General features: G+C 42.1%; 1 protein-coding gene across 1 annotated transcript in view; it reads right to left on the bottom strand.

Moving 5' to 3' along the window:
• notch2 (notch receptor 2) overlaps nt 1-24,125 on the bottom strand; it is a 52,517-nt gene extending 28,392 nt beyond the window's left edge. Inside the window, exons 1-2 of the mRNA XM_034081175.2 lie at nt 23,735-24,125; nt 12,464-12,545 (exon numbers count right to left, since the gene is read on the bottom strand). Coding sequence (XP_033937066.1) covers nt 12,464-12,545; nt 23,735-23,807 — 155 coding nt within the window. The 5' untranslated portion in view covers nt 23,808-24,125. The remainder of the gene's footprint in view (nt 1-12,463; nt 12,546-23,734) is intronic.
• Between the last annotated feature and the right edge of the window lie 1,352 nt (nt 24,126-25,477).

Raw genomic sequence — 25,477 nt, 5'->3', positions numbered from 1 at the left:
CCAGACATCTACTTTAGTTTAGAAAAATGAACACAGGTTCTGTGGTTTATTTTAAACCTACTGTACACTGCCTGCCTGACATACTGTCTATTGCACAATTTAATCCAGGTGAGAAAAAGTATTACAAATATATTTAAGTAGATTTTGAGCTTGTTCTAATATGAAAGTATAAATCTGCTGACTCGATTAGATTCAGAAGGAAATAGTGGCTGAGTGGCCTTGATAGGAAGTCTCTGGAAAGTCCACAAAGACAGACTAACACGTTGTTGGTTGGGTTTTTTCCATGAGATTCTTTGACATTTTCAAAATACAAGTACCAGCTTTTTAAAAAAAACATGTTTATAGCTTATCTTCCCAACATGTTCTCTAAATATCTGCTATTTGCAGAAGCTCATGGTGCTGGTAAACAGATAAACAAGTTGTCAGATTAGTGACGTATGATCTTCAAAGACAAACAGACTTCATGCCTCTTCACCTTAACTCTGTCAGATTAGACGTGGTCACCCTCCCTCTTCCCTGTCTCCGTCCCTGTATCAGCATGTCTGCAGTGCAACCCCCTACACACCCCTCAGCACATGCCTTTACACAAACACACTCACATAAATACACAAACACAAAGATGTCCCTCCCCACTCTGAACACAATCACAGCTTGGTCATGATATCACAACAAGACGGCCGTCGTGGGAATTAGGAGAGCTTTCTTCTCCCGGAGACCCTCCCCCGCCCCCCTCTGAAGGAGTAACGACATGGCCCTCTGCCCCGCGACATTCATCACATTAGCGGACTGTCACACGGAGAACACCGTGTCTGGGTTAATACGCGGTTTGTCTTTCACTCGGAACATTTCACACATTTTCACTGTTAAAAACATGGGGAATATGAGAGGCATTTTCAGAGTGTGAAAGGACATTTGAAACGTGGGGTTTGTTTTGTGTTAAGCTTGATTACACGTGTATCGAGCTTGAAATAAATTACTTTCAAAAATGTTAAATAATCTAACTTTTGCATTTAGTTAGTAATGTGGCCCTTTAAAGTGTTTACCTACAGTCTAAAGAGTTCCATCCTTCACGGTCAACATGTATACATTTGACTTTTTAGATCCGTTTCATTCTATTTTGAGATGTTTATATTTTATGTTTGTTTATTTTCTACTCTTTATTTTCACATGATGTGCAATGCCATGTTTTAACACGCTGCCGTTATAAAGACATTGTCCAATTTGGGATCCTTCATTCATTTAGCATGTTCAGGAGATCACTAAAAGTGCACATGAAGGATTTAAAAAAGGTATTCAAATGATCCAGAGTTGCAATTTTCCCACTTTTGACATTATTGTGGAAATCCCACAGTGCTGACGAGGGAGAAGCACCTTGATTTGATTAAATCACTGCCATCCAACCGGTGTTGACAGAACCAAATGCCCTGGCGTCATGAAGCGATACCTCCCTGTCCTTCAGGTTTCCCTGGCAGAGAGAGAGCTCATTATTGGCCTCTGGCTGTATCAATAGAGCCCGAGGCAGACAGACAAGGCTGTGCATGATTCACATTATCGTCAGGGAGTGGTGTCTCAATAACACACTGAAACACTAGTCTGTCCCTGAACGCACCAGAGCGCGCGCGCGCGCAGCACACACACACACACACACACACACACACACACACACACACACACACACACACACACACACACACACACACACACACACACACACACACACACACACACACACACACACACACACACACACACACACACACACACACACACACACACACACACACACACACACACACACACACACACACACACACACACACACACACACACACACCACACACACACACACACACACACACACACACACACACACACACACACACACACACACACACACACACACACACACACACACACACAACACACACACACACACACACACACACACACACACACACACACACACACACACACACACACACACACACACACACACACACACACACACACACACACACACAGCTCTACTTTCATGAACCACTCAGCAGAGGGTTTCTGCAGCCAAAGTCATCTATGGGATTCTTTGTTTTTGCTCCATTAGGACTTTGTCCCCTCCTCTCCCCCCCCCCCCCCCCATCCTTCTCTTACTCTGTGCACTTTCCTGCAGTCCTTCTTTCCCTCTCTTTCTCACTCCTCCACCTCTCATTTCTAACCAACTCTGGAGGTGTCAGGTTTCTACAGCTGGTTCACATTAGCGCCCCCATCTCACGCACACCCCTCCCTCCTTCTCTCTCTCTCTCTCTCTGTACCCCTTCCCTCCTTCGTCCTCCTCCTCCTCTACCTCATGCTGACCTCTGCTTGTCCTGGCTGGCTGTGGGGGCATCAATGAGCAGAGAGGGGTGTGTTGATTTGTACTCACTCTTGTAATGTCTCCCCCCTCTTTCATTCCTAAGTCTTATGTCCGGAGCTTCCATACATTCTCCTCCCATTCCAAATCCCTAATTCCCACTTTCTTTTGTGCCAATTCTCTCCTCCTACCTCTTCACCTTCCTCTCCTCAAAAACAACCCTGCCGCCCGCTCCTCCTCCTCCAGCAACTATTCTAGTCTCGGCAACGCTTAATAACTTCATGATGCTCTCCCCCTGCGGCCATCACGCAGACACAGTGTGACAGTTGTGGGAGAGCTTGAACCAGCTCACATTTCAATCCCTGGATCATTCCCCGGCTTGGCGAGAGCCTAGGTGGCCTATTCACTGTAAGTCCTGTGTGTGCATGCGTAAGCGTCACAATCCAAGTGCAAAACACGTTACTGGCTTTGCTGTTGCTTGCATGCCTTTAGGTTTGGTGGTGAAGATAAATGAGACTAAGAGATCATTTGATTACCATATACATTCTAGCTGCAAGATGTCTGGTAGATTACTTTAGGAGATCTGCCATGACGACAGTTCCTAACACTCCATCAGAGCAAGAACTGGCCAGAATTATAATCAAGAACACATGCTTTTGTTTTGAAACAACAGTCAAGGGCTGGGCGATATGCTTGAAATCAATTTCACATCTCGCTAACATTTTGTTATAAATCCCACGGTACGGCAAATATATGCCTAATCACAAACAAAATAATCAATCTAGTGTTCAAAGCAACACACTTTGAAAGTCATTATGATGTGAAACTCAAAATCAAGAACTTTTCTACAGACATTGTATGGCCTGGTTGGTTGAGATTTGCTGTCATATCAGAACTACATGTAGCACAAAGAGGCTTTGGACTTTTTTGACCTCAAAGCTGAACAAAGGAGCTCCCAAAACTAGTTTGATTGTTATCATATACAATATATGTCTCGATAGCAAGTTATACCAGCATGTGCCGCTATCTCTTCTACCTCGACTCAGAAAAACATGTTTTCCCATACGCTTAAAATAAAGACCTGAAATGTATTTGCGCTTGTGTAACTTCAGTTTAGTGTTTTCTTTTACTGAAGCCCTATTTTCTCTCCTCTCATGTGTTTCATCGGCGGCGGGCTTTGTACAGAGCAGAGAGGAGGCATCCAAACACACTGCACTTGTTGATCTCTCCACCAAGATAAGTTGCTGTTTTCACAATGTGCGGCTGGAAACACGTACATTCAGGCTGAGATTCACCGGTGGGGTTCTCTGTGGAGACGCAAGACTCAAAGTAAGAGTAGAAGAGCTATGAGTAGAGACAAGTCCGCTCACCGCTTGGCTATTTTATGCAGTGTAAAATGCCATAGGCTTAAGCTAATAGCGGTGACGTGCCAGTTGACTGAGGCATTGATGCTGTAACGGCCCGTCCACACAGCAGCGTTAAAATCTTTCAACGCTTCTGCCCATTCACTTTGAATGGGGTGACATCACTTTGCCTCACTTTTCACCGAACTGCATTGTGGGAAGCAAAGCGGAGATTTAGGCTTCAAAAGTTGAACATTGCTCAATTGAGGTGGAAGCATCAGCCAATCAAATCCTGTTTATGCAAATCTGACCGTACAAGCACTAGCCAATCAAACCGCGTGTAAGCTGGGAGAAACATACCGCAGTTCATTTTCTATATTCCTAACAAAATGGAGGAGAAATTAGTTATTGCGGTAGCAAATCACCCGGTTCTTTATGACCAGTCCCCATTTACTTACCGGGATACAAACCGGAGGAACCAGGCACGGAGGGCGGCGACAGAGCCAGTGGGTGAAACTGGTAGGTTTTCGCCTGTTTGGGGATTTTATATCCAGTTTACTTTGTTGTAACATTGCTATTGCTTTGGATGTCGGGGGCGGGAGATTCATGTGATTGGTTGTTGGTCGCAAAAAATCCCCAAGCTTCAGATACGCCCACCTCCAAGACTTTTTTAACGCTGCTGTGTTGAAACTTGACCTAAAGCATAAAAGTAATGCAGAGAAGATACAGAGATCAAGAGTGCCACGTGTGTGGGAATCTCATCTACTCTGTCTCCGTTGCAACTTTCAAATATTAACAGTCATAAGTGGCCAATCTAAGAGGAATATGTGCAAAATATTGACCAAATTCAAATAGGTTTCTCAATAATGCCACTGCCTTAACCGAAGCACTACATCCAGGAAGAGCACAAGAAATATGAATATCACACAGACGGAAAGTTCTGCCAGATATCTCTCTCTACTATCGCAGTGTAGTGTGTTGTAAGGGCTGCAAATGGTGTTCTGCCATTAAGGCCCATACATGCCGCAGTAGAAAGGGCTTTACATTGGAACATTGAAATGCACCTAAAGATAGCAGTCCAATTATGGAGCATGGCAGAATATGAATGTATTACTTAAAAAGCCATTGCAGTTTTAAATGGAAGGAGTTTTGTGGCACACACAACCCAGCATAGTATCGTTCTAATTTTCTAACAGTAAAGCAGAGGCAGCAGAAATCTCTTCACAGAGAGAGAGAGAGAGAGAGAGAGAGAGAGAGAGACGACACAAATGTATAGAATTAAAGTCAAACAACTGTTAAACTGAAAAGAAAAAGGAAGGTGGCATGTAGGAAACTGAAAAGTAATGATAGAGTGAGACATGCAGAGAGAAATGCATCAGTGTCGGCAGAATAAAGGCGTGCAGGGCAGGGCGGAGTCCAAATGAGGGACGTGTGGTCAAATCTCAGGCTGTGTTTAGAAACATGATCAAAGACTGGCTGTGGTGCTCAGCACAGGACGCTTTCTCTCTCAGCGCTCCATCTGCCTGCCTCACTATCTTGTTCTGTCAGTATCCGCTTTTTTCGGTTGTTTAATGTGGAATCTCCAACAGAGGCTCCGTCAGCGTTTTCTTTTTGTTAAAGAATTGTAGTATAACATTAAATAGTGCCATGACTTAAAGGTGGGGTAGGTAAGTTTGAGAAACCGGCTCGAGATCGCTAGAATTTGAAAATACACAACCGGAGAAAATCTGCCACTTCCTTATAGAGCCCCTCCTCCAACACACGACCGCGCACATGACCAATGAGGGCACGAGATAAGTGTGTGCCCCGATGGAAGGCTGACAGGCAGGTAGGCCATCCAATCCGTTTAGCCGTGGTTGTACTTTTTACAGTATTACGGCTTCTACAGATGACATTTTTTATGGATTTTTTGTCAAAGCACTTAAGATATTCATTGCTATCGGGATGTTAAGAGCATTCCATGGAATATAACAAAAAGTGTATCTCGAGCCGGTTTCTGAAACTTACCTACCCCACCTTTAACTTGAAGACACTAGTAGTGGATTTTCTCCTAGCTCATTTGTAATACATTGTGGTATTACTTTGTTGTGTTGTTTGAGGGTCTCGCCCACTGGCACACGACCACATGGGAAATGATATAACACTCTCCCTTTGAGTGTCTTTTATGATCCCCTAAACTTTACTCAAACCTAATTAAAATGGAAGCAATAATAGTTGCTTTACTTTGTTGACTGATTTGAATGAAGATGTGCTAACCTCACACTGGTCGGACACACCATGGTGCATGCATGGCGAACATGTGACCTGGTGACAGAACTGAGGTGCTTTTGCCCCCACGGTGTCAGCGTGTGACAGATCGCCACTTGTCACCCTACTGTATGTGGGCTTATGGTCTGGTTGCCACATTCCCCACCCTTTTGTTAGGCTTCCTCTTTCAGTGAGCTGGTTAGAATCTCCAAGCAGCCTGATATGCATCTGCATGTTTGTTTGTTTTACCCTTTTGTTTGTTTATCTGACCCTGTCTTTTAACGCGGTGATCCTTAAAAGAGCGGGTCAAACCTCAGTGACCCTTGACAGAAGGATGTGTTGTTATTACTGGTGCTGAAAGGATCAGTGCATTCATTAAATGACAGGTAATTAAATGGCAATTATTAAGGTATTTACACAAAACGCACAAACATCCTCAGGGTCTGAGAAACTGGGATCACCATTTTTTATAAATCAAACAATTGATTTAATCGAAAGATGTATTTGATGAATCCATTACAAAATAGCACTAAAAAGCAGTCTTGTGATTTCAAATGATTTTGTACCATTATTTTTTTATAACCATATCTATGTACAGAAATGTCGAAAGCTAGGGCAGACAACAAATGAAAAACACATCAGAAACCTTGCTTAAGTCATTTTGTCCGTTGATGTTTGTACACATCGACGGTCAGGTGGTGCCTATAAACAGCTCGGGTGCGGCACGATAGCTTCATAAATACATATACCCAGGGGTCTTAGACACACACATGACTTTTCCACGACCACCGTATTTAAACTGTATAGGACACGACTTCTCTGAACTTCAGGCCTCTCAGCATGTGAACTCGCCCGGAGCTCAAGGTGCCCCTGAGAGACACACGCAGACAGAGAACATACACAATCATATTCACAAAGAAACTCTTATCAATGTGGCTCCTGTCCCAACCACATGTGCACGGCTGGTTGCTGGGCTGTGGGAAGGAGATAAGTCTTTTAAGGGTAAGAGCGGGAAATCACTGCCGGTGCTTCAAGCTCCTACTCCATTGTTTGTTGACTTTGGTTTGGATCATGTGCCCAACACATTTTCTTTTTAAAGGAGGAAAGGAGCAGAGAGGAGTGGCTGATCCTTTTCTTCAGAATCAGAATCAGAAACAGGTTTGTGGCCAGGTAGGTTGGCACGTACGAGGGATTTGACTTGGTGTCGTGATGCATACATAAAAGTAAGACAAGAATGAAAAAACACAGATAGAGAACTATTTTAAGAAAACTATAGTATCATTCATCATCCTCCCACTTTGAAGATGAAAATGAAATATACAATTTATACAGTTGCAAGAAAAAGTATGTGAACCCTTTGGAATTACCTGGATTTCTGCATAAGTTGGTCATAAAATGTGTTCTGATCTTCATCCAAGTCACAACAACAGACAAACACAGTCTGCTTAAACTAATACCACACAAACAATATGTTTTCATGTTTTTATTGAACACACCATGTAAACATTCACGGTGCAGGGTGTGAACCCCTAGGCTAAAGACTTCTTCAAGAGCTAATTGGAGTCAGGAGTCAGCCAACCTGGAGTCCAATCAATGAGACGAGATTGGAGGTGTTGGTTAAAGCTGCCCTGCCCTATAAATAATACACACCAGCTTTGAATGTGCTATTCTTAAGAAGCATTGCCAGATGTGAACCATGCCTCGCACAGAAGAGCTCTCAGAAGACCTACCATTAAGAATTGTTGACTTGCATAAAGCTGGAAAGGGTTCCAGAAGCATCTCTGAAAGCCTTGATGTTCATCAGTCCACGGTAAGACAAAGTGTCTATAAATGGAGAAAGTTCAGCACTGTTGCTACTCTCCCTAGGAGTGGCCGTCCTGTAAAGATGACTGCAAGAGCACAGCGCAGAATGCTCAATGAGGTGAAGAAGAGTCCTAGAGTGTCAGTTAGAGACTTAAAGAAATCTCTGACACATGCTAACATCTCTGTTGACGAATCTACGATACGTACAACACTGAACAAGAATGGAGTTCATGGGAGGACACCACGGAGGAAGCCACTGCTGTCCAGAAAAAACATTGCTGCACGTTTGAAGTTTGCAAAAGAGCACCTGGATGTTCCACAGCACTACTGGCAACATATTCTGTGGACAGATGAAACCAAAGCTGAGTTGTTTGGAAGGAACACACAACGCTATGTGGAGAATCCAAAGGGTTCACAACTGTATATAATCAAAACATATAATATATATGATTCTGAAATGGTCCTATACGAGTACTTTTGGTACCTTAAGAATATTTAGATGCCAATACTTTTTACTTTAGTAACATTTTAAATACAGGACTTCACATTGCATCGGAATATACCTACAATGGTATTTCTACTTTTTACTTAAGTACAAGATCTGAGTACTTCTTCCAACTCTGTAACAGTTCGCTTTCTTTGAGGCACAACGTGACAACTCGTAATGTTAACCAAACCTCTGCAAAGACACAGGTAAATGAGAGGCGGCAGGTACGACTAGAACAATGAAGGGGGAAAAAAGAACGTGACAATAATGGGGTTGTGGGAGATGGATTAAGGACCTGGGGAGTTGAGGCATCTAAACATCCGAAGCAGAGGGAGGGACAGAGGCATGGATGGATGAGTGACAGTTTGATGAAGGAGGCGTAGCAAGAGGGAAATTACAATCCTCTTTCTGCTCCGCTTCTCCCTCGTCGACCCCCCCCCCACTGCTCTCTCATCGTTAAGGAGTTGCGCTCCGAGGCATTCCTACTCAAGTTACCTGAAAAGAGACATCCTCTTTTCATTCGGCCCTTTCTCTTCCTCCGTCTACCCTGCAGGCAAATTCTAGCTGTCAGATCAAACAGGCAGCAGGTCTACACAACACAGTGACTCTCTCCCCTTTACTCTTAAGAAAACCTCTTTTTTTAAACAAATATAAAAAGGCATGACCGGGACTGCAAGAGAAAACGAGAGGGAGGGGAAAACAGGCATCGAGAGGAAGGGAGTTAATCAGTCTGCACCATGGCCCAAAAGCAGACAAAGAGAAACTTGTTCTGGAGGGAAAGAGGGTTTGGACAACGCCGTGTGCGCAGCTTCGACTGCTCAGGTATTCAGTCAGTGAGTCAGACTCCATGTTAGTGTCAGCAATCCTCCTTGGCCCAAAAACAAGACCACTGTTTCTATTATCTAAGCATCGAAAACATTCAGGAGTCTTTTTAGCAATGAGTTACAAACACACATATTTGGCAAACTTGTGACGGGCTGAAGTTCCTACAGAAACACACTGACAACACACTTTCTCACACTCGGAGCTGATGGCTTGCAGTGGCACCGGTTAGACGGCTTTCCTCCACCCCGTTATGGCACGTTTCCACTGCAGGCCTCGCTCGGCCTCGCTCGGTTTGGTTTGGCCTTATTAGGCCCGGCTCACTTTAATGCTGCGCTTCCATTACAGTTTAGGAACTGGGGCAGTTACTATAGTAACGCAGTGTAGGCGGAGCCGTGACGTCATCTTCAATGAGCGCCCCAGAAAAACAACACAGCCATTAGCTCTTAGCACTCAGAGCTCACAGCTCTTCATATCTGTTCAGAAACTAGACAAAAGTTAAACAAGTACAAACCACAGACTGTCTGTGTCATGGTGAATACAGTCGCTGGTTTATTTATGTCTGTATAGGTCGTTGCTGTGAGTGTGGACGGTCGGAGCATAAATAACGTTAGCTTAGCCAAGCTCCATTTAGAACACACGCATTTTAAAAGGGTTGTTCGCCTGCCGTCTGTCTGCAGACTTGTCAAAGCATTAATTCATGGTTTTTACTAACCGGTATCAGTATGTTATTATTTCGGCATCATTTTGAAACGTGTATTACAATTAAATCACGGTCAAATATGTTCATCTTGTTGTAGTTGTAGCCCCCTTGCCAGCGATTCTCTCTCTAGTTTAGCATACTCAGCCCGACTCAGCCTGGTTGTTCCTGGCCCTAGAACCACGATTTAGTCGGGCCAGAAAAAAGGTGAAAAAGTAGCCCCGGGCCAAAACTAGGCCAAGTGCAAACGCAACCAAAAACGGGCCCTGCACGGCTCGGCACGCTTAAAGCGAGCTACCCGCTGCAGTGGAAACGCGCCATTAGTCAGCTAGTCGACCTCTCCCATGCACTTTAAAGTCACTCACATGTTTCATGTAAGAAAAAGAGACACCTGAGCTTCGGTTGCAAAAACCCATTTTCTTTTATATTTGTCATTGTCTTAGTAGTCTATCTTACTCATTTGCATGCAGACATCTTAAAAACGTTTCCTTTTTAGCCTTTCCTTTTCTCTCTTAAATGAAAAAAGCCTAAGATGGAAAAAGTCTCTAAAATGAATTCAAAGTTGTAAACGGAGACACACACAATATGTTTTCCAAGATGTATGGGAACTCTGCAGAAGAGGCAGGAGCCAATTTGCACAGATGCTCATTCTGTTGCCAACCAAAACAGGGCCTCTTCTCCACTGTGTGCAGCGGTTTCATTAGGAACATCAAAAACGTACAACTGCTGAATAGTTTTTAGTTAAACTGAAACAAAGTAAGTCACATGGTTAAATGTCTCGTGCTTTTTTTGGCACAGGCTAATGTAATGAGATGTTGTAACTGTCCATCAGTTGTCCTTAGTGTTCTCATATTAAATGTTTAATTACACAGTCCCATGCAGTCGAACGCCATGCGTACACAATTAGGCTGGTCAGGGCTAAAAGGGCAGAGCGACTGTTTACTTACAATCAGCTGCCTTTAATGCACTGAGGAGACGAACAAACGCATCATTTGATTTGTACACAATGAGCCTTTTGACCGTCAGCACAGTGCAGATGGCCCCAGACAGAGGGAAGTGCGTGCGTGTGTGTGGTTGTACGTGTTGGCATGTGAAGAGAAAAAACTGAATACTTAATTGCTCTAACAGTAGTCCTGCGCTCTGTCAGCTGATTCTCCTAAACTGAGAGACTCCTCTTTGTGTGTCTTCAGTTATCCGCAGTGTTTCTTTTATCTTCAATATCATCACTTAATACATAGAAAATAAAACCCACTGACTTCAGACATGGAGACGGTTTGGCTGACGAGAGCATGAGTAAATACAGCTGATAGTCTCACACTTCTTGAAAATGAAAAATGACTCATTACCTTGAAAAAACAAACATGTCAGAATATTATTTAAATGTCATAGAGGTCAAAGTAATATGAACAGCAAATAAATGAAACCTTAGAGGATGTGGTAAAAGCTTAAACGGCAAATGATTTGAATGCCGTTTCAGAGACGAATGCCAGCAGGTATTGGCATGAAGCCAAAGCTCTACTGTACGTCTGTCTCCCCATGGTAGGAACACACCTGTGAATTAGGGTGTGATTTTTGATGAGGTCATCTATCCTAGAAAATCCAATTATTTGCAAATCCAATTATTTGTCATCCTTCAAATACATTTGAAGTGAACCGTCCTTGAAAATGTCCGGCTCCTAGTCTGTGTTTCATCACATATTCATTAACCTGCACAACACTAGTCCAAATGCAGCGAGATGACGGACCGAGTTGACGTAATGCGTCTACGTTGTCTCACACACATGCAGAGACAATAGCCCCCTTTGCACCTGCAGTGCAACCTGACCTTCAATTAAACAGGGGGATGTCAAACAGCTGATTAAGGAATGTGCATTCGCCTTCACTTTTTTACAGAAATAGCAGTGTTGAAATTCCAAAAGCTCTGGGAACAGACACACAGTGAGATTCACAGCACTTTTAATGAAACATGAGCAGGTTCATGAACCAGCTATGGTGTGTTTTCGTAGGGAATCTGGCTTGGGAGTGGCAATGCAATTACAAAGATATCTCCGTCTTAATTACTAACTAGGCTAAGCTGTCAGAAAGTGGAAGGCATAGATCAAACAGGCCACTGCTCGCCTTTACACCACCACACGTTTCCCTTAATGATCTGATTGCCGGTAGTAGAATTGCCTTCCTTGCAGATTATTTCAAGTGTTTCCACCACATCATGCCGTGTGCCAAGAAAGTCTACACACACATGTTAGCCTACCTTTTTTTTTTTTTTTTTTAAATCATCCAACCACGTTTTTCTCATGAATTACACCGAGGTTATTTTCTCATGTAATAACATTATCTCGTCATCGTCTCCGTATCCCTAAGCTACAACAAATCAGTGGGCAGTAAAATGTGTTCGTAACCCAAGAAGGCAAGTTATAAAACCCTGGATATGTCCTTAATGACATCTTGGAGGTGGAAATGTGTGTATTGGTATTGTTCCCAGTACTGCTGTACTTTGTCAGACAGAGCAGTCTTTTATTGCCTCTTTCGTGTCTGAGCAAAACCTCAAGGTCCCATGGACAGGCCAGGGTAGATCTAAAAACCCCTTTTCTGTTCTGGCTTTCACATCCAACAATGTCCGTATCAGCGGATTCTATTTCAGCGATCACATTTGTGTTGGGATCACAGCATGTGTTAAACTAAAAAGCCTTCATGACCCAGATAGTCGATCTTACCTGCAGTATTCGGTTCCATTTTTGAAGGTCAGACATGTAGCGTTGTTAACACAAGGTTCCTTATCGTTCAAACACTGCAGCGCTGTAAGAGACAAGAGACCAGTTAGAAAGAGGCATTTCATCAGCTTAACAATTAAAACATTGGATAATACTTGTTGTGTGTGACATTTGATTGCAGGTAAATATAGAGACATGGTGACAATTTTATTAAACCATTCACAGAAATATCTGCCTTCACACACTTCAAAAGATATATTTTGAAGTGTGTGGTGACTATGTAGCCACCTTAAATCAGAAAGAAGTTGGAGTAGCATTAGAACCTTCAGCTTGCTTATTAAAATGCAGTGATTTGTATATTGTCAAATGTCTGCTGTGGAATGTTTAACAGTATGCAGGTTCCTTTACGTCTTGATATTGTGTGTTATGTTGTATTGACACAGAGATATCATGATGAGGATGAACGCCTTCAACATCTGCCAACAAAAATAAATGACTGATGTGTAATTTATCAAAAGATTTCCCCGTTTAAATTTAAGAAATCTGGCACCGCTCAGCACGCAATCAGGATTTCCCCTGAGGAAATTGGTAAGCCAAGGTGGTAAGATCCCCCCCCACACACACAGAAACACACACACCCAGTCCAACTGAGGGAAACCTCCTACAAGCCGTTTCCTCCATCACATCATCCTTACACAGATAATGCAGACACCTCGCCACCTATCTTACCAACCAGCTTGAAATCAGCGTGCGGTCACAGGGCGGCCGGATGGGCAGACAGACAGAAATGATCATGACGACGACGACGACAACAACAAAGCCCAACTATCCCCCTGCGAATGAAACACTCATAGCCAGACACTGCAGCTATTGTGCGGCCCGCCAGAAACACATGGCTGAAGAAATCTTCACGCACACCATGCCAGCCCAACATGAAGTGTCGGGTGTTCTTAGTCCGTCTGTGATATGGTAGCCAGATAAAGACGCTACTGTTAAGGGTGTGATTAATTAAGGAAAACCTCTATTAATAATTAGCAATGGTTTAAATATTGTCATTCCAATCATAGTCACGCATCTGTATGAATCCCCACTCAGCAAAAGAGATCTCTTTGTACAAAATATGAGGGCAGGTCAGCTGATTTCCAAGAAACGCCAACAATGTCTTCACAAAACAGTCATTGCATTACAGGAAGTGCGCTCAGAAATGGTGTTACTTCCTGCGCCTAGATTAATCAGAGTCTCTCAAGCAGAGGAGCCTTTGTGAAGACACTGTGACTATTATGAATCCTACTTGATATGATTTCATGGAGCTTTAAGCCACACCGTGTTTTAGTGCTCAACATTCAGGCGGCAGTCTGTGTGAGAGAGCGAGGGAAGACTATTGGAGCCAGGCTGACAGACATAGTTCATTAGACATGGGGATACCATACATAAACCACTGTGAAATTCATAATCCCACAAGCACGCACACACACACACACACACACACACACACACACACACACACACACACACACGCATGCCTCTATGTGCACTGCACAGACATCCACTGTAATAAAGTACTAACTGATATTGGGCTACTGCTGCAGTGCAAGACACCACAGAAAGGACTGTGCTATTTTGGTACTATTTCTGTACCGAGACATACGGTATGCACGCTCGCTACAAGTCAACACACGAAAATCATATGCACATGATAACAAAAAGCAGACGGCAGACAACCCACACATATGCGGTTAGTCCTGTGACCAAGACAAACTTTAACTTTTGTTTTTCATCATGTTTTAGTCCAAATGTTATGCAAAATCTGCTTTAGAAAAAAAAGTCATAGAGGATAGAAAATGTGATTACGAAACATTTTGATAACACACACTGATACACAGGGTATGATAGAAATTTTTTTTGTGCAAAAACAGCAATAATAAAGAGTTCTTCTGAGGGGAAGGGAAAGGCCGGGAAGAGCAATGCATAAGGCAGAGGGAGTGAAAAATGGAAGCATGAGCACAGACCGGAAAAAGTTACTCTCATCCCCCGACTGGTTTGACGAGCTTCCCATGCACGCTGTCATCATGCCAGACGCAATGATCTTACCAGATTTGGGACAGCCTGCCTGCTAGGGCTGAACGATTCATCGATTTTAAAACTTTTTATTTCTTTTTTTCATTTTCTTCTTGTGTGTCAGTCATCCACACCAATCAGAAGTGCTGTGCTCCACATGTGATAGACATATTGATCCAATCACCTGCCAAGTGCTTTTGAAAGTGCCTGCCCTTTCCAAATGGCTTCCAATGGAGCTTTAGATGCTTTGGTGAAACAAACCACCTGAGTCAGGTTAGCAATGCTCCATCACATGTTTTACATCTATTACAGGGTGAGTCTTAAACTGAAGCTTGACTTTAAAGCAACCCAACGGAGGTTTCATGTAAGTTTAGTTCTTTCACTCGTAGCTCGGGCTGCGGGGGTGCTAGAGACGGGAGCACGTTGATGCGACCTTCCTAGCCGGAGATATGGCCGCATTTTACGATAAACTTCCATCGGGTCGCTTAAAAACAAATATCGCAAATCGAATTGCAATATCTGTCAAAGAAATCGCAATTCGATTATTTCCCCAAATCTCACACACACACACACACAGATTTAAAAACAGTCACAAATTCCCCGACTGGTGTTTGGAAAAAGGTTTTGCAATCTCCAAGTAAAACAAACAAAATGTTCACACACATGAAAGTGACTGAGCACCACTGTATTGGGATCCAGACATGTCTCACCAGCATTGTACCCTCTCTACATGGCTGTTCTCACACTTCACTATCAAGGGACCACAGACAGGAACATTTCCCAGGAATGAGAGCCTTGATAAGACCCAATCGACAAAGTCAACAGTGAAACCAGGGGTTGAGTTAGACTTTCTCTTTGTCTGGCATTTTGACGGACAGGGTCGTTAAAGTTCCGTGATAGTCTAAATTACATTTCATTCCAACATGTTCACGATACTAATAGCATTTCATTTAAATTGTTTTAACATACAAAACAAGCTTTTAAATGTTACATCCATGCAGGCAGCGTCGTAAGAACACATGGTTACGTGCTCAAGGTTTATTACCCTCCCTGTTGAAAACCTTACATTCCTTTTCTCACTCGCTACCACCGCATCTTATAGCTTTGTGTGTATGTGTAAAGATAACGGGGGGGAAATAGGTTTAAGTGGAAACAAAAGCAGAACAAAAGCAGGAGATTAACAACGTCTGCAGTGTGGTGGGACAGGGAGGAGAGCTATGTGTGTGATCCCTGCTGATGGGAGCTGTTAAAATGCCATTATGAAAAATCTATAAACATATGACTTAGCCCTTTTCTAGAACTCCGTTATTAGTAACTTTATTTGTAAAGCCCTTTAAAAAACATAGAAAAAAGTGCTTCTGGGAACAAGAACAAAATAGACATAAAATGTATACAATGAATACTAAAAAGTTAAGAGATCCGCTATGAGTTTCAGTATGTAGATTTGTCAAAGAAAAACGATTCACTGTGTGCATGGAAAATCAGAGAGGTTGCACAAGCTTTAGTTTGAGGTATGTTTCCATCCACCTGGTTTTATGTAAATTCAAAAGGAAAGCAGAAATGTGTACGTCACAAAGCCCCCTGTCCGATTCCAGGCTGGGGCCCTTGTTATATGTCCGCCCCCTCTATCAGCACACTTGACAGTAGCACCACAAGCTACACACGGATCATGGGGGATTTCTCAATTTAAAAAAAAAGGGGTTGCCTACTTATCCAAGAAGCATAAACGAAATGCAACGATAAGCCGTGTAGCTCTTGAAAACTTGAAACTAAGAGACAACAGTGCAATAAAGCAGGCTGCTGTTGGTATCTATTTTAAGCGTTACTGTTTTCAAAGTAGAGCCTTTTTTTTTTTTTTTTTTTACATTTCCTTTCCCTTTACCGAACGTGTTACTTTCTATTACTACAATAGTGAAATGTCCCTGTTGCAAGAGGAGGAACTTAGTTATCGTGAACAGCAGAAACCACGACTACTTTTGGATACGCGGTGACGTCATTTCCAGGTAGAAATAAGTTACCATTCCCCCGTTTTTGAAACTGGGTTATTTTTTTGAGAATCTGCGAAAAAACGAAAAAGCGAAACCTTAAGTGTGAGTGCATTTAAATTGAAAGAAATCACAGCCCTAAACGCCGAGACAGAAAAAATAAAGTCAGGCTGTTGTGGTCAGCTGGCACTACGCCGGTTCCTCCCACAGCACTTGCCACTGCTTTGTCACCGACACCACTGCGGGTCCCTAAAGGGATCCAGCCATGTCATGAGAGGAGAAAAAAAAAAGACTGTCAAAGAGGTAGAAAAGAGGAGGGGTGAGGGAGGGAGGGAGATAGACGGGCTTTGGAGCTAATAGCTGAGGATTGAGATGTGGAAGTAATTACGAACCTACAGACAAAGACTACACACGAACGGGTGTCCCTGAGCCCTGGCACACATCCATACAGCGGAGGGCAGGAAGTTGTTCGCACTGAGTGAGGAAGTAACCCCATTTCCTGGAATTGCTGTACAAGCCTCTATATCCAGCAGGCCAAACAGTCGTCATGGTAACTTGCAATAAAATACCCTTAGCTCAGCATGCGAGGAGGGAGAAGAGGCTCAAACTAAACACCGTTACCCTGAGGGAAGCTTTACAGGCCCACACAAACAGCAGAGCAGACGCACCGAGCAGCAGCTTGAAGGATTTAGTCTCCAGGTCAGATTCAATTTGGAGGGTTGTGACATATTTTATGAAACAGAGCCGTGCCAACAGAAACAGCAGAAGGGTGTGATTAAAAAAGGGATGTCTCGAGTTCATCTCCCGGATCTTTATCGGGGCAGAACAGGACATTTTTAAACGCAACATAAGCTGCATTTTTAAACCTGATCCATTTCCGATCCTTTGTTTAATGTAAGCCACTTCACTCCGGGTACACCAGCTGTCAAACACGCATGGCGGAAAAGCTGTTCCACCGAAATTCAGGAGTACAACACAGACTAGATGTCAAGCTGCCAGCAGTTTCAGTTAATGAAAGTCAAATTAAGATGGAGGACAACGTTCTTCAGTGGGACAGCCCCAGTAATTACCCTCCCAACCTCCCAACTGAGACGGTTGCCATGCCGTTGTAATCACTTGGAACATTTGGGAGAGTCTCATCTAAAAGGGCTGCTGCTGCCTCAGTGTGTGCGTGTGTGTGCGTGTGCGTGTGTGTGTGTGTGTGTTTAATATGGCGTAATAGCAGGCAGGCTGTCCCAAATCTGGTAAGATCATTGCATCTGGCATGTGCGCAGTGTGTTGGACAAAGAGAGAAAAGAGACAGCCAGACAGAAGTAGGGAGAGCAGACCAGGCAAGGAATTTGTAGGGACTTTCCCTCGCTCATTCATATCCTAACTTTGTTCCGTCTCATAACTTTTTTTGTTACGATAAAAAACCAAACCATGAGGACTATTGCACAGACATGTCCAGCTACTAATGTTGTCACTCTACTAGAAAGTATGGCTTTGATATTATACCTGCCTCTTGATACTTGATACTGAAACAATACAACGGCGACTCATGCACATCTCCATGAGACACATTTCATGAGATGACACCGGCATGTCTGCAGAATATTCTAATCCCTGACCACAGGAGAGTCGACATGGCATCACCACTGTCTCAGTATTGTTTTCATATTATGAATTCAGTACATCACGGTGCAAAGTTAAACTCCCTTTCATTGAGTCAAACACACATTTCATAATGCAAAATACCTCTTCTCGCCCTTATTATTTCTTTCTTTAGATGCTGAAGTTAAATAAACAGCCTTCATCAGAGCAAAGATTGAATAACATCACCAGAGCATAGTCAATGTTTTTCTATGCACGGCAATGTTTTTTTAAATACTATAGTCCATTTGAACCGTTAGACCCCTTATCCCATATTCATTCATGCCGCACATGTAACCCAGCACTCTTAGGTTGTAAGCCTCGCTGCAAGGAAAGGGTAGATTAAAATGCATAATATCTTGCAAATATAAATATAAATCATATAGTTATTTGACATAACTTTAGATGACACCAAATGCATTAAAAAAAGGTCTGTCTTAAGGCATTCATTCGTTTTCGACTGTTAAAAGGGGCGAATAACACTAAAAATCCCCCATAACTCCTGTGTGTCTTTAACCAGATCACCCACAGGCTTTCTTCTTATAACATAGCCCCAAACTTCTCCTGGTTGTAAAATAGGCCTACACTAATAATGTGAGCCATTACAGAGCAGGTTCCCTCCTTGTCCTACCTGGAGTGCTCTGCTCGGTTCATTACTCCATGCGCCCTGCCTGCCTGTCTCCAGGATTACGGGGCTGTGTTGGTCGAGGAATGCAGGCCGCAGTAATTCCCTGTTAATTTGCTAACCTGTTCAACAGTGCAGACACAACGCTCTGTAATCCCCTCGACCTTCACAGCCACGACCACCACCTCCTAACTGTGCATGTGGTTCATGTGGGCATGCACCGAGATCCATTCCCATTTCGACTGGTATTTATTGAATGCGTGTGGATCAAAGAGCAAAGTGGTTGAGCATGCACCGCGGCTGCATTAGCATTGCTAAGGAAAATGTTAACAGGCCGTTACTATGACTTCCACTCTGTCTCATATGCATTTTAAATTCCAGATCTCAATCACAACATTTCCATCTATTCTAAGAGTAAATGGTTAGAGGCACACATGCATGTTTTGTGCATAATGGTCAGTGGTGTGTAAAGTAACTAAGTACATTTACTCAAGTACTGTACTTAAGTACAATATTGAGGGACTTTTAGTTGAGTACTATATTACGACTACTAGTATTGAGTACTTTCACTCCACTACATGTATTTAATACCTTAAGCTAATTTGCTGATTTGGATCAATGATAAAATAATATGTTCAACACTTAATTAAAATAAGCTTCATCAGTACCAGCTTTGATAACACTCTAATATTTATATTCAAATCTGCATAATGACTACTTTCACTTTTTATACTTTAGGTATGTTTTGATGCCAATACTTTTTTTACTTGAGTAACATTTTGATTGCAGACTTTTAACAGAGTATTCCTACACTTTGGTACTTCTACTTTTACTTAAGTACAATATCTGAGTACTTCTCCCACCTCTGATAGTGGTACAAACACACAAGCAAGAGCTCAGTACTGACTCATACAGTTCCACACATTATGTACTACTCGCTCTCCCACTTCAACCAACAAGTGCAGGATGAAAGCATAGTGGAGGCCTGGCATTTTAACTACACTACTAATCAAAAGGGTGGGGCGGGCTGCACTGAATAGAACCTGAAACATGAGCACGTAAAAGCAACGGTTTACTAAATGATCTTACTGAGAGTTCAGGGAGATCACCCGAAGAGATAAGAAAGGAACTACTTGGTAAGTTGAGGGGATTTTACAGAGATGTTTTAAAGCCACGTTAATAAAATGATGCAGTAATTTCATTTCAAACCTTTATTTAACGAGATTGAGAACATAGATCTCTTTTTCAAGGGAGACCTGCAGCATATAGGTTCCACATGAAACATAAAACAATAAAGGACATTATACATTATATTTACAGGTTACATTTACATAGTTAAAAGTGGGAAGGACTGGGGGTGATTAAATAATGCAGTGGTGTGGGCATCTCAATACATCGCTTTGCCTTCAGAGCACATGGCGAAGCATGGTGCGGATACATTTCACACCGGGCTACAGCTTGGGTCAGATGCAAGTAAACCATGGGCGGCACAATAGTTGGCCTTTGTCCGTTTGTATCCTCGATGCAACACACGCAAATAGATACACTCACGCATGTCAGCTGTGTGCGGTTAGCACTGGGCAAAAATATGCAACCATCCACGTGTCCGCGCCACAGAAGTAACACTATGTCGTGTGCCACGAGAGGGCTCCTCCTACGCTTCCTCGAGAATCACATTCACAATCAGCTGATGTAGCAAAGTATTACCAACCGTGTTCCTGCATCCCAACACAGGGGCTTCATTGCACTTTGCAGGCCTTAGACTATTAGTATTATTAAAGTCAACAAGCATGTCAAACTAAGATTTTAAGAAGGTTTTAGTGCAATAAGTAAATCACAGTAACTTATCAGCAAATGTCAATGTAACCCTTACGAATGAGTCACATATCGTTTTGCAGTCAGAGCTAAGTAACACGGAGGAAAACAGAAAGTACAAACACCATTGTTTACTTCAGCCAATAAAAGCTCCATTTCCACCGTCTCTCGGGCTAGAATAACATGTTTCAGCTGTTGCCATTTCGTGCAAAGTTGCAGTTATAATAAGCATTTCCACAGCACCACTTCACAGCATGGGCTCATTGTTGTGGCCCTGCTCAAGAGTCAGGTCAAATGTTCCTCCCCAACTGAGCTGGGATGTAATGAATTGATTGGCTTAACATGTGTTATTTTGAGCAGAAAAACGTTTCTAGCGTTTTTATGGTGAAGCAGCTAGAGGAAGTGCAGCTGTATTCGTCACAGCGGTTAGCAGATGACTCCCTACTTCTTATAGTATTTTAGAAATATTAGTCGATGCAGTAAAATACAGACATTTTGTATCTGTTTGTTGGTGAATCATTTAGAAAACAAGAAATGGTAAAACCAACTGATTAAATAAAATGCTGCAGGAGCTCATGCAGTCTGGGTTAACCTCAAACCCCCTCTCATGTCCTTAAAGGTAAACACCGTCTTCCATCCTGTCATATGGAAAACCACTGCCTTCGCCACAAGAACATTACAGCTCAGTGAGTGCAGAATATCTGGATGTTAAGCTTCAGCGGGAAAATGATAGGTGAGGAAATCATGGTGCATAAAGAGTGTGTGTGTGTGTGTGTGTGTGTGTGTGTGTGTGTGTGTGTGTGTGTGTGTGTGTGTGTGTGTGTGTGTGTGTGTGTGTGTGTGTGTGTGTGTGTGTGTGTCAGGCTGTACAGAGAGAGAGGGAGGGAGGAATGTCAAACACCAACAACATTCCACTGCCTCTCCTTGCACTGCCTGCAGCCCTTTCACATTGTCTTTTCCTCTTTTGTGTGACTTCACTGTTCACAAGTCACCTAGCATGGATGACAAAACGTGAGAAAGAATAGCAAGGCCGCATGCATGCATCAACCCTGAGATAAAAATGAAGAAAATGAAAAACACTTGAGATCAAATCAGTTTCATTGCCTTGTAACCCTCATGGAAAGGCAACAAGAAGGCTACGATGTGTCCTATTGAGCATTTACCAGAGCAAAGCACACATAGGCATGGAATTAGAATTACTCTATCATTGGGAATAACACTGATCCCATAAATTGAGCACTTGCTCTCTAATTTAGAGCTTTCTTAATTGTTTCAGCTTTACTGTCATTTCAAACTTAAACACAAACATGTACACGGTCATTCAAATGTTAGCATATTGTAACTAAAATGCAAAAGAACCTTTGATCCTTTTAAGTAAATCCTAATCTACAGAGAGTGAGTCTAAGTATCTTAAAACATGCTATTAGGCTCCAATTAGTGGACACTAATTATACTTACTAGAAGACTGCACTAGAAAGTAAACCAGTACCCCTGCACTATGCTATGCTAGTACTTAGCTTAAGGCTGCTGTAGAAAGTAAGCCAGTTATCCCTGTATGAGTTGAATACATGGACACTGCTAGCAATGCTATGACACATGAACAGTACATGTGCCGGGTAAAGGATAAGGAGTACTTAGGTCATCTTTAAGATTATCATAAATATTTCTTTATTTTCCCACACATTACTTTAACATAGGCGTGAGCATTTACCCAAAATGCTTTACTGCAGGGTGGTCTTAACACTTTTAACTGGAATATTTTTATGAAAGGAAACATGTGTTGGCTACATCATGAAAGTTAACTATACAAATATTGGTGATTATTTTCCTTGTAAACTCCACATTGTTGCCTCTCCTCCATCACCGTCAGATCTCTTAATTCAGCAGGGCAGACTAAACATGGTTAAGTGTCCATTTTGAATTATTTCTCTTGCTCTTGCTGTTCAACATCTGGGCAGCGGTGCAACTCAGACTGAACACTTAGTAGTAATAGGTCACAGTATCATATTAACCAGACCTTAACCATTTGCATTAAACAAGGGGTGAAGTAGGGAACAATGCAGATCATACTAGTTGTTTTTAAACTGTGTGAAAATGCTCCAGGACAAAAAAAAAAACATAATTTAATAATAGTGTAGAAAAATGCCCCAAAATGAAGTTACTAAAGATGACTATAACAGTGAAGTATGACACCTGTATAGAAACGTGACCAGTGGTACAATTTCGTGGTACTTGTATACTTGAGTATTTCTACTCCACTCAAATTCAGAGGTAAATAGTGTGCTTTTACTTTGAAGCAGCTTTGAAGTAATACAACTTAGCTGCACCTTTACCAGCTGTGATAAACACATTAATGCATCAATAATTATAATCCAAACATATCATATATATTTTTCTGAAAAGGGCCAATCTGCATAATGAGTACTTTTACTTTTGGTACTTAAAGTATATTTTGAATCTAATACTGTTGTACTTTTACTTGAGTCACATTTTGATTGCGGGACTTTTACTTATAACAGAGTATTCCTGGTAGGCTACTTCGACTTTTACTCAAAGATCTGAGTACTTCAGTATTTCCATTTTATGCCATTTTATACTTCTACTTCACTACACTTAAATGGGAAATAATGTTTATTTATTTATTTATTTTCGAGAAGTACGTGATTTATATTACTTGTTTTGATTTTGTTCCCACTTTATTCAAGATCATACATGGACATCTTAAGCCCTGGATACAACAAAATTAAAATATTTGTTCAATACATATTTAGTTTTAATTGCTTTTTTGTTCCTAATGCTTCTAATAGTGCTCATATATTGTTTAAGTTCTTGGTAAACATTTTCAAAATTACGTTTGGAGTCAGCCCATCTCTTTTTATGCATATGAAATGTCCCTAAAAATAAAATTAACTGCACAAAAAAGTCTGCAACCTTACTATAAGCTTTGAAGTGTATACAAATGTATCTATCCTGGGGTTGTACTTGTAGTCCCTAAAATACTCCAGGTCACAATCTGAGTACTTCTCCCACCTCTGTAACGTCACAGTGAAGTGATGCTATGTCTACCCCGTGTACCGCAGATGCAGACGACAACAAAACGTGACACATTTTAAGATATTAGACAACTTCTTAACAGGTTTATCCAAATCAAACACTTACCCAGAGAGAGGTGAATAAAGCAGAAGACCACGACTAGGGATTTGACCGAGGAGACACCGGGAAGCTGCTCCATATTTTCTGTAAAATCCACATAAGGTCGCCAGCCCAAAGTTGAGCGGTCTCCCGGGACGTTGGTTCTCAAAAACTCTCGTTGAAAAGGTATCACAAGCAATAAAAGGGCAAACAAGTAACGGTAGTGCTAAACTAACACATGTCCGTATGTTTTTTTTTACATGTGTTCAACGAGTCGTCACGTTTGAAACCGCTTTAAAATACAAAATGTAACTTGCGGTAGTCACACACGGAGTCGAAAAGTCGTCCACCTCTCTGCGCTCACCAGTCACTGGAGTCACTGAGAGTGAAGAACTACAAACATGTATCCTTCCGCTGAAGTCAACGGGGATCTACTTTGGCTTTGAAAAGATGGTAGAAAGTTAAAAACGTTATATCTTGATTACAGTGATTGATACAAATTCAAAGGTTTTGTATTCCTGGATATAATATTCCATGTTATCCCGGACACAACCGAAAAACACTAGACGTAAGTTTCCTTTCTCTGTGTCGCCGCGGCGGAGGAATTTGGTTTCTAATTTTTCTACTTCTCGGAGCCTGGTATGACTCAAAATTAACCCGTTCAATGATTGTCTTTTTTTTCTCCTACCATGAACTACACGTTTTTTCCCCGATATGTCTTTGAACTCCCACTCTTTATTCGCTTATTTTCGTTTTGATTGTTCAGGTCAGAGGCGTTTTCAGCCATGAGAATCTTGACTGTGAAAGACTGCAGACAGAAAGGTGGGTAAAAAATGACTTTCAGGGATCTTCAAAAAACTAACTTTGCACGTGTGTTTGAGGGACCATACAACGTGATTTTGGTACTGTGAATCATGCATTTAAAAGCATAGACAGGTATAAAGGTTGACTTGCTCCAGCTTTTTAATCAGTGTTAATGCAGTTTACTTGCAGGTTTTAGGTAAATCACCACTTCTCCATGTGCAGATATAATTCGAGATCTGCAGTAGTCCATGAGTTTGATGGGCTATTTTGGTGGGAAGATGTTAAAAAATAGAAAAACAATCGGTTTTCAAATGATAGTGATGTCATTATTTTCCAGAAGGAGTACTTTACCATGAATATAGGTTTTTATTTTTTTCTCCTTAGAGATTTTTAAGATTTTTAAGCGAAAAAAGCCAAACATAAATTGGCAGCAACCACAAATATGAACATTTTCTGTAATTGTTTTTTTCGTGATGATAATCAAAGATAACAATATAATGTTGGGCTCTGGGAAATAATAATATTTTTTCCAATTTTTTTTTATTATAAAGGTAAAAGTATATTTCTGTTAATCAATACAGTTGCAGCCGCAGTTACCCCCTAATCCCACCGGAAGCGTCTGCGCTGCGACGCGCTGCGGCTGTGCCGCGCTGCGACCTCCTCCTGCATCATAACCCACCAGGCGCGTTTCAAAACGTTGCGGAAGCGTCGCGTGTGCAGCCTCGCAGTTGTTGGATGAACGTTCCACTTCCTGCCTGCGCTGCGCTGCGTAAAAAATAGGATTCATCCTATATTTTAGAAATTCCTTGCGCAGCGCACCCATTGACTAGAGTGGCCGCGATCGCTAAAAATGCCGCAGCCGCAGCGCAGACGCTCCTGGTGGGATTAGGGGTAAGAATACAGGGTTTAATGCTGACCAGAAGCAACGTTTTTAATCACATCATCGTTTTTTTTCTGGAGAATAAG

Source organism: Pseudochaenichthys georgianus, chromosome 4, assembly GCF_902827115.2.
Source record: "Pseudochaenichthys georgianus chromosome 4, fPseGeo1.2, whole genome shotgun sequence".
Taxonomy (NCBI): Eukaryota; Metazoa; Chordata; class Actinopteri; order Perciformes; family Channichthyidae; genus Pseudochaenichthys; species Pseudochaenichthys georgianus.
Note: the sequence above shows the minus strand (reverse complement) of the source record. Positions and strands in the feature narration are given on the sequence as shown.